Source organism: Micropterus dolomieu, linkage group LG18 (assembly GCF_021292245.1).
Source record: "Micropterus dolomieu isolate WLL.071019.BEF.003 ecotype Adirondacks linkage group LG18, ASM2129224v1, whole genome shotgun sequence".
Lineage (NCBI taxonomy): Eukaryota > Metazoa > Chordata > Actinopteri > Centrarchiformes > Centrarchidae > Micropterus > Micropterus dolomieu.
The window spans coordinates 34474589-34488055 of NC_060167.1; the positions used below are offsets into that span (position 1 = coordinate 34474589).

General features: G+C 40.6%; 1 protein-coding gene across 1 annotated transcript in view; it reads left to right on the forward strand.

The window, feature by feature from the left end:
- LOC123987096 (receptor-type tyrosine-protein phosphatase gamma-like) overlaps positions 1–13467 on the forward strand; it is a 172148-nt gene that overhangs the window by 83873 nt on the left and 74808 nt on the right. Inside the window, exon 6 of the mRNA XM_046075711.1 lies at positions 4047–4239. Within this exon, the coding sequence (XP_045931667.1) occupies positions 4047–4239 (193 nt within the window). The remainder of the gene's footprint in view (positions 1–4046; positions 4240–13467) is intronic.

The following is a 13467-nucleotide window of genomic DNA, read 5'->3' on the forward strand; positions in this document are numbered from 1 at the left end:
TGAAATGAGATGGTTCACTCGGTAGCTAAAATGGAGCGGTCAACACAGGGTGAAAAGAGTGCAGTATGACGAAAATGTGGTGTTTTTTGAAAGTTAAACTATATAAACTTGTTCTGGTACAAAGTTAAATTATGAACATGAAAATGAGCATAATTTGACCACTTAAAGTGCTGTGACATAAATGCTTATAATGCTAGGGAAAACCCAGATTTTTATTAATTGCATCCACATTTAGATTCCACAATTTTCCACGTTTTACAGTACATTTTGTTTTTTCAAATCCCGCAATTCCGTTCATGTTTTCCGCAAAGCAGAAAGACTCCACCGTGCCGATTGGGGATTCACACAGGGTGATAGGGACAGGTAGGGCTGGGTCCCTTCACACGCTGCAGGAAGTATGTGATCCACTCGCTTATACTGCAGCAGATCCAAGATGATGGATGTTGAAGGGTGAGCTGAAGTCCACAGACTGGCAAACTGGCAAACTGGCAAAACCCTGGCACAGGTTCCTAAAGAGTACAAGTGCTCGATGAACAGTACTGTTGTCTCTGTAGGTAAACATTTTCTCATGCTTTGTGTGCAAGTTAGTGAATGTTCGTTGTTAAATCATACCAACATACTGTGCATAGGTGCGGAGTGTATAAACAGATGAAAAGGGAGAGGAAAGATGCCACCCAAAAGGAAGCTGTAGTGGAGTGTAGTGGAGAGAGAGGAAGAACATTGAAGAAAATTGTTAGTTAGTTGATCAAGTAAATAAAAAAATCAATACATTGCTAAGTTTTTAATCCATTTCAATTTTAATTGTCGCGAAGAATATTTTAATTTGGAACTGATGCATGTTGAATAGATATGTGTAATATTGTTTATTAGTTTACTGATGCAGGATGTGATTTAGTTTTAGATCCCAGATAATTTACTACATGAATTAGACAGACCCAGGCAGTTTCACAGAGCCAGGCAGATTAAAGAACATTATCCCTCCATCAGTAGCCCTCTTACTGCTGGAGTATTTTCAGCAATAAAGAATAAGACTCTCCACTCATCTCGCTCATCTTATTTGCTCAGGTGTGTGCTCTGCCCTTTCAAATACGGAGGAGTCCAGAATTAAGGATGGAAAAGGCAAGACCAGCTTCAAACATAGTTAGCTCACTAAAAGGGACATTTCTTATTCAGAGGAGACAGACCTGTGGTGGTTGGTCTACACTGAAGGAAAGGGAATGAATGCAGCTCGCTGTGCAGAATACACAATACCTCCGCTACGTTCGATAAACAGCACCTTCAACCCCTCAGCCTCCACAAATGTCAAACAGATCAATTATAGACTATATAAAAGACGTGGACGTAGGCACTCTGACGTCACCTATTAGTTTGCAGACTACCGCTTCGAAGCCTCAAGTTTGGCCTATTGGCTTTTGGAAGTTTGGGATACGCATTGCTATGCCTAACAGGTCGCTGTGGTAGCGACTTGTCAATCACAAGGTAGCCACGCACTAAACCATACCCCGCTTTATCGTGTGTTTCGCTCTAAATGGGACCATAATTTACAAAATGAGCATCATGCATCAAAGAAGATTTTGAAATAGCGACTGAGACCATAAATTCATTAGGGAAGTGTTTACTGGATGATAAATCAAGTGGTGAGGGTGTAGGAGTCATTTACAGTGCTTTTTGAAAGCATTTGCTAAACTTTTTCTGAGAATTAGCTTGCAACAAGAAATGTTTTCCACGTTTTACAGTACATTTTGTTTTTTCAAATCCCGCAATTCCGTTCATGTTTTCCGCAAAGCAGAAAGACTCCACCGTGCCGATTGGGGATTCACACAGGGTGATAGGGACAGGTAGGGCTGGGTTCCTTCACACGCTGCAGGAAGTATGTGATCCACTCGCTTATACTGCAGCAGATCCAAGATGATGGATGTTGAAGGGTGAGCTGAAGTCCACAGACTGGCAAACTGGCAAACTGGCAAAACCCTGGCACAGGTTCCTAAAGAGTACAAGTGCTCGATGAACAGTACTGTTGTCTCTGTAGGTAAACATTTTCTCATGCTTTGTGTGCAAGTTAGTGAATGTTCGTTGTTAAATCATACCAACTTCAATTCAATTCTATTCTATTTTATTTATATAGCGCCAAATCACAACAACAGTTATCTCACAGCGCTTTTCATAAAAGAGCAGGTCTAGACCGTACTCTGATGATATTTACAGAAGCCCAACAGTTCCCACCAAGAGCAAGCACTAGGCGACAGAGGCAAGGAAAAACTTCCTTTTAAGAGGCAGAAACCTCGAGCAGAACCATGGCTCAGGGTGGGCGGCCATCTGCCTCGACCGTTTGGGGGTGAAGGAGAGAGAGAGAGAGAGAGAGAGAGAGAGATGTAAGGAGAGAGAGAAGGAAAGGGAATGAATGCAGCTCGCTGTGCAGAATACACAATACCTCCGCTACATTCGATAAACAGCACCTTCAACCCCTCCTATTCCTAATATGAGCCCTTAAATGTCCCCCACCACTTTTCAACACAAAGTGACGCCCTTGGGTGAGGGTTATTTTGTCATAGATTTCTGTGCAAGCTGACTTCTTTTTGCAACCAGTGGAGTTGTCCCCTGCTGGCAATTAGATAGAATGCCAATTTAAGGTACTTCAGCGTTGGCTTCACTTTTCAGAACCGGAGGGTTCCTGCTTGAGTGCAATAAAAGATAATGCTACATCAAAAAGAGATTCCTCCCTGACTGCTCAGTGTCAATCAGCATAAGAAAAAACTATTTTCTTTCTACAAACTTGCTTGACAAGGAAGAAGTGGCAAGTTTGTAGCTCTGCTAGATCGGAAAGATTTGGGGCTCTCAGAATTTTCAACAAAGATGCCATAGAAACATGAGACAACTTTTAGGCCAGTTAATTAAAGACAATTATATTTCAAAGGTCAAGGATGCCAAGTATTAAAGTATGCTAGTGGATGAAGTTTATTTGGTTATGTTGAGAGAGTATGTGGAATACCAGTTCAGAATCTCTGTGGTTTTGGTTTTGATTGAGCAAGTGTGACGACAGGATCCAAATAAGGGTTTGGAGAAAGCCTTAAGAAGACATCTGTGATTATGATCCAAAATCATTGTATTTATTACCATCTAACACTGGCATGTGCTGACACCAATGACTGTGTTGAAGTGACATTGAGACAGGTCTGGAAACGGCTTGAATACCCAAAGCACTGCAGCCTTTATGAATGATAGGTTGACTCACCATGTTGCCTCAGATGGGCCATATTCAGTTTTAGAACTCCTTAGATCATGCGGTTTCTTAGGACATTGGTCTACACCTACAGCAGAGAGCCAGTAATAAACCTAGACCATCGGTTCAAGGAGGCCTGCCCTGTGCTCCACGCCTTATCTGTCTTTGACCCTACCTGCCGCCGAAAGAGCACAAATGTGCAATTTCTGAACTATGGAGACGAGTTAGACGTTTGAATTAAAGTGCTTTGTGAGCAGCTACAGTTCGACATGGATCAGGCCAACTTTACACATGTCATAGCAGACTAGGAAGTTCCAACCAGTGTGCTGAAAGCTGAAGATCATCATACTGCTTTTATCTTGAATAAAATATCTTGGAATTTTAATGCTGTTTATACTATTTGAAAAGTGCCCCAGTGATATTTTTTACTGTATTTACTAATTATCCATATTTTTCACTGATGCATGCATATACTGTTTATTGAATACGTTCTTGTTGTTCTTATTGGGATTATCAGTCCTGTATTTCCAGTATTCTCCTTTAAATTCTATGTTTTTATGTAAAACCTTTGCTTTGCTGCAGCAGTGACCCAATTTCCTCATGGGGATCATCAAAATTTCATCTGATCTTATCTTGTATTTTAATGAGATGTCTGTGTTGCATTCGCATATTGCGTATTTTTTGGAAGGTATACAGTGCATACAATCTGGATGCAAAAATCACCAACTCAAAATCACCACAGGTTGTGGCACTAACTCCTCTTGTCTTTCCTTCTCTGCCTGCATTCCCGTACCTCTGCCATGCTCGCGCTCCCTGACGGCACCAGTTGGAGGCTTTCTACTCGATTTTCACCACGGAGCAGCAGGACCATGTTAAATCTGTAGAGTATCTGCGCAGCAACTTCAGGCCCATTCAGAGCTTGGACAACAGGCAGGTGTTTAAGTCAGCAGTCAAAGATGCCTGGCTGCCTGACCTGACCGACAGCAGCAGCGGGCCGTACGGCACGGAGGCTTCCAAAGGTAGGGGTACTGAGACTTTCAGATGGATATGTTGACTTTTTCCCTATCACAATGACTATCATAATTACTACATAAAACACTGTCAATACAGAGCCTCTACGCTTGGATCAAAACAAGACAAACCTGCACCACCTATATTATTCACAGTTCCTTGACAAAGTAGTTTTAGCTCATATTTTTTTGAGTTTTAAATACTCACCCTAGAATGAGATAACACTCAGGAAGGTTTTTGAATATTTTGTTAAAATTATGTTATGATAATGAAAAAAATGACCTATGATAATGTTTAGGTGCTGAATTGAAGGAAATAAATGAGAAATTATGTTCTTAATCTGAACTCTAAATGTATTTGATATTTTGAGTTCTAAAAGAAGGAACAGCATCAAGGTTCATCATTTGCAAAAGAAAGTGCCATGTTGTACACTGCTGCTTTTAAGACCACAAACTGTACAATTTATTTCTTTTACATTTGAGCATATGTTTAATGTCATCCACTAAGACACCATCTCTACCCACTGATCTATAGCATCATTAAAGTTTCCCTTCTTTCTTGTCCAATATTCTTAAATTCTTCCTGCATGGTGACATTTCTTAATCTTAATAAATGAGGGACCGTCAGTGTTGCTCATATTCCCAGAGGAAATGGATTGTCTTCTCTCTCTGTGTGTGTGGTCTGGGATAGCTCTGTATCATTTCACTGGGGAGCTGGGCAACTCCCCTAGCATAAGGCGGTGGGAGGCACACCAGCCATCCTCCCACTCCTGCCTCATTACCACTCAAACAACACTGCATGTTGTGCTGTGTGTCTGTGTGTATTCATGCAAGTGTGCATGTTTTTCTCTCTGTGTATTTGTGTGTGGCATAACACAGTTGCTGTGTCAACTGGCCTAACAGGATTTGTCCCCTTCCCTCCTTCATGCACAGTTCCATGTGGTCAGCTTGAAAAGAAGTGCATCACTTAGATGTACAAACCCACTCACACACTGTTTATGTGTATGTGTTGTCCTGGCAGAGAGTGCTGCATACTCGTGCAGTATGTCCTTTAGCTCTGCAGTGGGACAGCTGCAGGCGGATCTATAAGGATGGCAGAGGAAATGCAGGACTGGAGGAGGAGGAGTAGGAAGGATGGCTGGGGGGAAAGGCAAAGAGGAGAATTAGAGCTGAAAAACAACAAAGAGGCATACAGACAACATGCCTCATACACACCATCTGCAACATGCAAGCATACAGATACAGCTGATTTGGCTAAGGATGGAAATCTGTGCATGTATGTGAGTGTTCATGTGGAGGCAGTGGAGAGAGGTTATAGGCCTGAACAACTTCCATGCTAGTGATTGTTTCCCATCAGCCATGATGTTTAATTTACTTTTTGTTCCCTGAAGAACTGGGAGCCTAACATTTAGTGAGGCTGAATGACAGGTTGTGGAATTCAACATGGCGTCAGGTTTGGTTATTAGCTGAATATCAAAGACATTCTAGAAATATTAATAAAAGTATTGATATTCAAAATGATTAATTATCATTAAAAAATACGGGGTACCACCCTGGAATCAACTGGGACCAATAACCAAATATGAACCAAACATGATAATTAAAAAGGTTGTCCACCTATAGATGGCAATAGTCAGACAAGACTATTACATAAATAGGGAGGGACAGTGAAGAATGAATCTGCACACTGGCCATGGGAACCAACTGTTATTACAATATAATCACAGGCAAAGACTTCTTAAAATTATAATAGGATTTATTTAACTTAAGCAGAGATCAATGATCAACAACTACTATCTATACTAATCAAAAAGGAAATAAAGCTAACACAACAAAGCGTACAAAACATACCACATCAGCAGGCAGGTGTGTGTTTGTGTGTGTGAGAAAAAGGAGGGGGAGAGAGTGAGAGAAGGGGTGGATGTGACCATGTGGGTGGTTCACGGATCAGGTTTAGAATGGTGTCTAAAGAATCAAAATGCCGGTTTAATATTCACTCTCCAGCAGTGATCTTAGCATTCAACAGCGGGTGCTTGCTTTGGTTTAGATAGGATGTTCTATTGTCTCTGCACTCAGACAACATAACAGGAGAGACCAGAAGTCCTAATAACTGTGACAAACAACAGCTACAACTTTATTATACAGGAAGTGGAGAGCAAAGTGCTCAACTCCTTCAGAGTAATAGCACGGAGGACCACAAGAGGGGTGTGTTCATATAGACTTCTCGTGAACATGGGAAACACGACCCCATTTGAAGGCAGCACAGTTTAGATATATATTTTCTAGGGCTGACCCCCAATAGTCGAAGATTCGATGCTTCAATGGGTGGAGCCTGATTTGATCAAATCTCACAGTTGAAGCTGCGCAGTGAAACAAGGACATTGTAAAAGTGCATACTTTGCTAAATTGTATATTAGAAACATAAAATTAAAACACTTACATGCACAAGTATCTAATGCCATATATCTTTGACTCTAACAGAAATTGCACAACCTCTCATATTTAGAGGTCTGAAAAGGACTGTTATGTTGATAAGGAAATAACGTGTGGAAATTGTTGACCTATGCCACAAGTAAGCTTATTTGCATTTTTCAAGTATTTTAAGAGCAGATGTTCAAGTAGCAAGTTAGTAAAGTCATCTAAGCGAAATAAATACATTATACATCATAAATTATGTAAGACATGCTGCACAACCTCTAATGGAGCCAAAAATAAGCAGAGAAGAAGCCAAGTTATTGATCTTAGAAAACATGTCAAGTAAGAGTTGAACTTCATAATATGCTTGCACTAACATTTTATGGTACGTTACTTTTATACTGTTTATGAGAAGTGATAAAATGCATCAGTAAGCATTACAAGTTCTTCCGAGCATGGTCATAATGCCTTATGGATGCCTTCTAAAGCCTGTGCCCTTAAACAATAATGCCTTGTGAATATGGTTATAGAAACTGATGGCTCTTTTTATTTTCTATTCAATGTAATGGTGATATGGCTTATTGACATAAATATATGTATATGTTATATACGTTAGATTAGTATATCCTCTACTGTACAGTATAATGAAATCCATGGGCATGGTACTCAGGACTTTTTTTTTTTACTAATACCTTATGAAGCTGGAGCCAGCAACCAGTCAGCTTAGCCTGCCTGTATTTTTAAAGTGTGTGAATAAACCACACAGTGTAACCCTAACCTTTAAGGAAAGTGGGGTCAGTGTGCATGTATGGGTAGAGAGAGTGTGTGTGTGGGGGGGGGGGAGGGAAACAGAACACCAGCTGCACCGGTGTTGTGCCCAGTTCTGCTTATACCCCGCAGGACATTTGAATCATTTATCACCGTTGATGATTTACACAAAGAATATTAAATTGTTTTTAAACAGCAGAACTACGGTGTGCTGAACTACTGTGTGTTTTACTCAAGTAAAATTACATTTGCTCAAGTAGTATCCTTAATTACAAATCTGGGGTACTAACTTTACTTAAGTATTTCTATTCCACTACTGTGCGGGGGGGGGCAGATCTTGTATTCTTGTTATTTGTTTTGCTCAAGAAAAAATACTGAAAATGTAATGTAATGTATATCTATAATGTGTATATATATTAGAGTGTCATATATTATTTTTCAGTGTATTCATAAATAAGTGAAATATTCATATGTAATTTAGGTTTCAAATATTTGAACTAAGTTGACTAAAACAAAAAGTGACACTAACTTGCAATCTAAATGTACTTATTCTTCTCCTCTCTGCACACTTTTTTGGGTCTATTTTGTTATAAGTCAGGGTTAAGATGTCCAAGAGCTGAATTATGAGAATGCATAATATCTAGAGGTGCACCGATAACAGTTTTACTAAAAGACACTAGTACTGTATCAAGTAGTTTGAGCAATGCAAGTGCCACTGTAAGTGCTACTCAATTTATAGTCCTTCATGCTATCGAGTGGTTGCCTGTTATAAAACAATGGCACACAGTGTGTAGATGCACAGCACCCAGATGAGCTGTGCTGAGAGTTGGACAGTGAATAAATTTAAACTTCACATTTAGCAGCATTCATATTTTTCATATCAGAAGAGTTTTTCCTGCCACATAAAAACGAGTTAGTTTGCACTAAAACTCCCACTGTCGGGACCGGGGACCAGAACTCAGATGCAGACCAGAGTGAGGTGTTCAGACAAAGGAAATATTTGTTGATAGTTCAGCACAACACAAGTGAGAGGGTCCAGCTTCCAGTGCTCTGGATAACTCTGGGCTGATGGTCCGAGGTAAAGAAAGAGAGAGAGCGAATTAACAAAAGACAATACAACAGGCAGGTCCTAGATTAAAGAGCTAATACTAGCTGGCTGGCGTGTACTCATACGAGGTGATGCAACGATCCAACAGGGACAGGAAAGTTGGTCTGGCTTAAATGGGTAGAGCTGATGGGATGTGGAACAGGTGCGCTGAGTGGTGAGATGAGCCCCGGTGTATGTAAACTATGCCCCCCTCCGTTCTTATGTCCTTCGTTTTTGTGTCCTGCTCAGGGCATCCCTGGGAATACTGGATGAGAAAAAAAATCAAAAGTGGTAAATATGTCCTTCCCAATTATGCTTAGGAACATAGGTAAAATATGAACACCAGCACTGTTTTGGCTGCTCAGGAACTCCATTAACTTTTAACTGTACACAACTAATAACAGTGTAAAGCAGGATTTCGCACCAGTCCTTTCACTACTGGTGCATGTCCAACTGCAGCGAGCCCTGTATAGTTCTGTGCCTGACCACTCTTTGCACCACTCTCTCCCAGTGCAAAACCCCTCAGACCAACCCATAATCAAGACGCTGTCATCAATCAACTGTGGTCAACGTGCTGCAGGGCCAAAGATGTCCTTCCCCCCCCCCCAAGTGGCTTGTGGGAGAGTTATGAGAGAGAGAGAGAGGTGTCCTCTATGGGTTTTACCTGTGTCAGACACCCCCTCTACCCATGTTCTGTGTGACTGGGCCTTAGTCTCCATCGCTCACTGCCATCCAGACCTCTCCCCTGTGTGTGCCTGTGTGTGATGGCCCGCTTATCTTTGATGAAAGCCGTAAAAGGGTCTCTTCATCACCCTGCCAGACACACAGGGCTACAATACCTTTTCAGTGGTGTTCCACACTGGGATATCAGTTGTAACAATTCCTCAAAAAAAGTAGTGCATAGAGAAAGTTACATACACATATCCACACATACAGTACTGATACCCTACCCCTGACAAGGAGTTGAAAAGACCGTGTGAATGAAAACAACTTTATCCAAGGATTTGTCCAGATTTAGGAAAATATCACAATTCAACCCACAGTATGCTGATGTAGACACAAGCAATTAATCTCAGATTAGCACAAAATGCTACTTTGAAGATGGTATCTTATTCTGATTAAGATGGTCAACTTCATTCCTGTACATCTATTTATTATTCCTAGTATTTTTAGGCTGATAATGTCTGTCCAGGGTCTTCAGATAAAAAATAGCCTTTTGGCTAACTCTGGCGCATTTATAGCGATGTTCATTAATGTACGCTGTCCCTGATAATCAAACCAATTCTAAATACTTCCACTAAAGAGAGGTCCAGGATATTTACACCAGCTTATCACAAAAAGCAGGGGGAAAGGGCTAACTTAGGTCTTTTAAAGTGCAACTAACAACTCCGAAGATGTCTTAATTACTTGCATTTTCTTTTCAATTAGTAACAAGCATATACCTAAACTTAAGATACTTTTTTTCGAAACTCTTAACACAACAACACGCCTACCTCCCACAATTAGCCAAATAGCACATTTTCTGCTCAAAGCACCAACTCTACATTTCCATCCATCCATCGTCAACCGCTTATCCTGCGTACAGGGTTGTTGGGGGTCTGGAGCCAATCCCAGCTGACAAAAGGTGTGGTACCCTCTGTACAGGTTGCCATTGCAGGGCCACATATAGACAAACAACCAGGCACAAGCACACCTAAGGACAATTTAGGGTCACCAATTAACCTAGTCCTCATGTCTTTGGAGGGTGGGAGGAACTGGGGTTTGAACCCTCAACCTTCTTGCTGTGAGGCAACAGCGCTAACCACCCCACCACTGTACCCCCCATGCTACATTTGAAAATACAAAAAACATTCACTATATACGGTAACTCTAAAATCAAAATCAAATCATTCTGTCAACAGATCAATTATTCATAGCAACGACTTTCTAAATACAAACAGTTGATGGCATTACAAAAACTGCATTACTTCTCATGTTTCAGCTCTACCTGCATACAGTAGACAATGTGAAATCCATTGTTTTTGTAATTCAGTTTTCTTTTACTGTAAACCACCCTACATTGTTGGCTTTAGGGTCGAATGTGTGCATTTTTGGCAACAAACAACCCCCCTGGCAAATCGCACCCTGCTCACATGTGTGAAGAAACTTTTGTGAGTGTTGCACGGTAAAGTACTCCACAATTTGCTCTAGGTTCTTTTCTCTGCTTGACCATTCTCAGTGCGTACTAGAGCCAGTCAACTCAACCTCTCTGTCTCACTGCTCTCCTCAAAGTTTGTTTGTTTTTTAACACTGAGAGCTAAATGAATCACAGTGTCAGGGATTATTGTCAAACAGCAGAAATGCCTCCCTGAAGGTAGAAGTTCCTCGGTGAACACAGAAATCACAGCTGGAGGATCCAGCATGAGCATTTTCGCATTCAGCCAGACCTACCATGCATGTTGGTCAGGCTTCCTCACACTTCCGTATTTTTATACGCATTAAAGTCCTTCTCCAGTCAGTGTTGATGGCAAATGTAGTCAAATGAAACAATACATTATATTTGTATAGTGCTTTTCACAGACACGAGTCGCAAAGTGCTTTACAAAAAGATTAATATACAAGAATGCAAGTGAAGAGCATGTGAACTAAAAACACAGCATATAATAAAAATACATAATACATTATTGGTTCGAATGTAAGATGGGTTTTTCCTGGAAATTTGTCTTTAAAACTCACCTTGTCTTATTTTTGGGGTCTAGGACTTTAAATGTTAAAATACACCATACAATATACAAACACAACAACAGATGGCACCAAATATCGGCAAGGCACATGTTGCCGTCCTGACTGAAGCTGTCACCATCCCACTGAAACATGGAGAGACACAGCGATTGTGTCCAACAAAGTGGCTCAAAAGTAGGTCAAGTTAACGAACAGCTGAGGACGAGTTATGATGCCAAAGTAGGTTGTTGTTTCTAGCATCTTTTAAATAAAATACCGTTTTCAATATCTTTTTAAATGAAATGGTCTCATTTAATTACATTTTTCCAAAAATGAGTGATGAAAAAGAGGGAGTCGTCTTATAATCAGGATTGCATTATATTTGGACCAATACTGTACATACAATATGTGTAATAATAAAAAAAAAAAAATACGAAAATGCATAATGATTACACAGTATGTAATAAAATACGCAATCAGTACATGGTAAAAGCACACCTTAAATACATAGTATGTAGTAAAATACACAAATAAATACATAAGATGCAGACCTGGTGCGTCCCGGTTATCCAAACACCTGTCTAAACAGGTATGTCTTTATCTGCCTTGTGAGCGTCCACAGGATCAGCAGACTGCAGAGCAATCACAAGTTTAGGTGCAGCAGCCTCAAATGCTCAATCACCATGGGTATTAAGGGGATTGTGTGTGGGAGTTTAGGGAAAAGCAGGATCTAGGTTGGTTTTCTTTAATATAGGCTGGATAGTAGCATGCACACACACAGGGACAAAGAACAGTTAATGATAGCTAAAACAGCTGGGCCAATTATTTTTAAACTTTATAAAATAGGGAAGATGGTATTATATCCAGGGGGCTAATCTTCCCCCGGGGGGCCCATCTTCCTAATCAAATCGTTTAAGATGAAAGTTTGAAAATCATAGTAGTAGTCGTTATGGATGACTAATGTCTGGTGGGCACGTGCCAGGATGAATACAGGATCTAATAGCTGTAACCTTATCAACAAAGAAGGTAAGGACATGTTGCAGTCACTGGTGGAGAAACTTGGTAATGTGGGGTGCAGTGGTGAACAATGTTATTAATGGTGCCAGAGGCAGAAGCTACAAATCCAAGCTCAAGTAGCTTGAAATTTATTGCTTCAATGGGCTGCATTTACCACCAATACTGATTGAACAGCCACATGAAATGTGCCAAATTTTCCCTTTAAGAGCACCCCCCCCACACACACACACACACACACACACACACACGAATGGGATAAGATCATTTAATCATACATCTCTTCTAGACTTCCCTAATATTATTGGGCCAAATGTATCACATTCTGATAATATAGTCAATTGGGGGTTTGTGACAGAAAAAACTGTTTTATAGCCACACCTTTTCGAAAGATAGGAAAAATGCAGTCCCTCGTGTGATGAATGTGAAAGTCGAGACTAATTTTCTAACTTGTGACACACACATAGGGCATGGTTGACTGGGCCCAGGTTGATATAATCTGTAAAATATGTTTTCCCTGCATAGAGGTCATTCACTGCTTGACTTCCAAATGATATCTGTGTGTGTGCATGTGTGTGCTTTGGGAACGTGTGTGCTTTGTGTTCATGTGACTAATGGTTTTAGTAATGCTAAGCCACTTGGGGCTCGACTGCAGGTTATGAATATAAAAACTCCACTGCAGCTCTTTATGCGCAAGCTAATCAATTTGGTTCCACCAGGAACATGAGCCCTATTCTCAATCAGCCTATATTCATCATCAAATTATCTTAGACATTTGCATAATACGATGCAGTGTTTGGAATAATCATTGTGTGCACTGTTCTATGGTAATATGCTTCTCCCTCTTTTCCAACAGTGAGTAGTGTAATGAATTGCTGAATTGTTTAACATATAGATAGACGAAGACTTAAATATGTGGACACCCGAACATGCCGCCCATATGTGATCATTTGTTATTCTATCACTAATCTCCTGCTATAATAGTCTCCACTCCTGTTTGAAAACTTTCCACCAGATTTTGGAACCTTGCTGCATTGATTTGCAACAATTCTGCCACAAGAGCATTAGTGAGGTCCAACACTGATGTTGGGTGATAAGGTGTGGCTCACAGTTGGCCTTCCTGTTCATCCTAAGGTGTTGTAATGGGTTGAAGTCAGGGCTCAGTGTAGGCCAGTGAAGTTCTTCCACAGCAAACTGAGGGATAATTTATGTCTGGACTTGACTTTGGGCATTGTTATATTGAAACAGGAAAG